This window comes from Brassica oleracea, chromosome C4 (assembly GCF_000695525.1).
Source record: "Brassica oleracea var. oleracea cultivar TO1000 chromosome C4, BOL, whole genome shotgun sequence".
Classification (NCBI taxonomy): domain Eukaryota; kingdom Viridiplantae; phylum Streptophyta; class Magnoliopsida; order Brassicales; family Brassicaceae; genus Brassica; species Brassica oleracea.
Genome location: NC_027751.1, coordinates 15,035,989 through 15,037,410, shown reverse-complemented (window position 1 = coordinate 15,037,410; position 1,422 = coordinate 15,035,989). Strand labels below are relative to the sequence as shown.

The following is a 1,422-nucleotide window of genomic DNA, read 5'->3' as shown; positions in this document are numbered from 1 at the left end:
AAACCAGGAGTAAACCTAGGTCTTGCCCTAAACCCAGCGCACTGGTCTCTAACATCTCTAGGCATAGTATCAAAAACCTTGATACGAGATCCCAAAATTTGTCTCTTTGCCAATATTCGAGCGTCTTCAGAAATCCCGCAAGTTTACACACTGCGGAAAACTCTCGAAATAGATCACGGATATAGCAATACACACAGAGTTAGATTACGAGATGACAACTCGTAGTCTTCCTTCTACACCAATATAAAATGCCATCGGCAGCAACACGCCTGATAACCTCTACATAAAAACCAGACCGTAATGGTCTCGCTGGAAAACTAATCATACGAACCTTAACTCCAAGACGAACTACGAAAGGCTTGATCCCATCAACAAGGGTACTTAGGCAGCCGTCATAAGGTGCAGCCCCAATCTTATCGCGTTTTACTATTAGAAGAGCGAGAAGACCACTTACCACGGACCTTTTCAACCATTAATTCCGCCTAACTCACCTAACTTGCCAAGCCACTTTCTAAAACCTCACGCTAGAAGCTCATGGTTCTAACGAGCCGGTGGGCTAACTGTTGGGGTCAAAATCGGTCACGACGGAATCAATGTCTGAAAATCCGTAAAAATCAGCATGAACGTTTTAACGAAAAGTAATCTTCGTAAAGAAATCTTTACGAAGAGCCTTGCGGTAAAATCTTTTTCGAATCTCGGTCGAACCAAATACAGATTGTCCCAAGACAACGGACACATATCTGACTGGCCATGGACGAGCTCGAGCATGATAACCTTACCGCGGAGACGCGAACAAGGTTGCCGCGTAGCAACCAGCGCAAAAGCTGGTCGCTACGTAGCGACCGAGCACGTACACAGCTCGGTCGCTACGTAGCGACCGAGCTCTCACCAAAGCTCGGTCCCTACGTAGCGATCGAGCACGTACACGGCGAGCGACCGAGAACGTACACGGTGTAAGGCGCCTAAAGTGGAGCTTAAACCTCTCCCCAATGGTGTAAGGTATGCGTTCCTTGGTCCTAATGAAATTTACCCAGTCATTGTGAGTAGTGAACTTACTGAAACTGAACTATCTTAACTTTTGAAAACACTTAAAAGATTTAGAAAAGCAATAGGTTACTCTCTTGATGACATCAAAGAAATATCACCCTCTTTGTGTATGCATAGGATACATCTTGAGGATGAATCAATGACTTCTGAGCATCAAAGAAGGTTAAATCCTAACCCGAAGGATGCTGTAAAGAAAGAGATTCTTAAACTCTTAAATGCTGGTGTTATTTACCCTATTTCAGATTCTAAATGGGTATCTCCTGTGCATGTTGTGCCAAAGAAGGGTGGTATAACTGTAATTAAAAATGACAAGGATGAATTGATACCAACAAGAACAGTCACTGGTCATAGAATGTGTATTGATTACCGAAAACT

The 1,422-nt window shown here is 43.7% G+C and overlaps 1 protein-coding gene across 1 annotated transcript in view; it reads left to right on the top strand.

Annotated features, from left to right (window-relative positions):
* LOC106338226 overlaps positions 1-1,422 on the top strand; it is a 9,131-nt gene that overhangs the window by 5,318 nt on the left and 2,391 nt on the right. Inside the window, exon 2 of the mRNA XM_013777254.1 lies at positions 1,290-1,342. Within this exon, the coding sequence (XP_013632708.1) occupies positions 1,290-1,342 (53 nt within the window). The remainder of the gene's footprint in view (positions 1-1,289; positions 1,343-1,422) is intronic.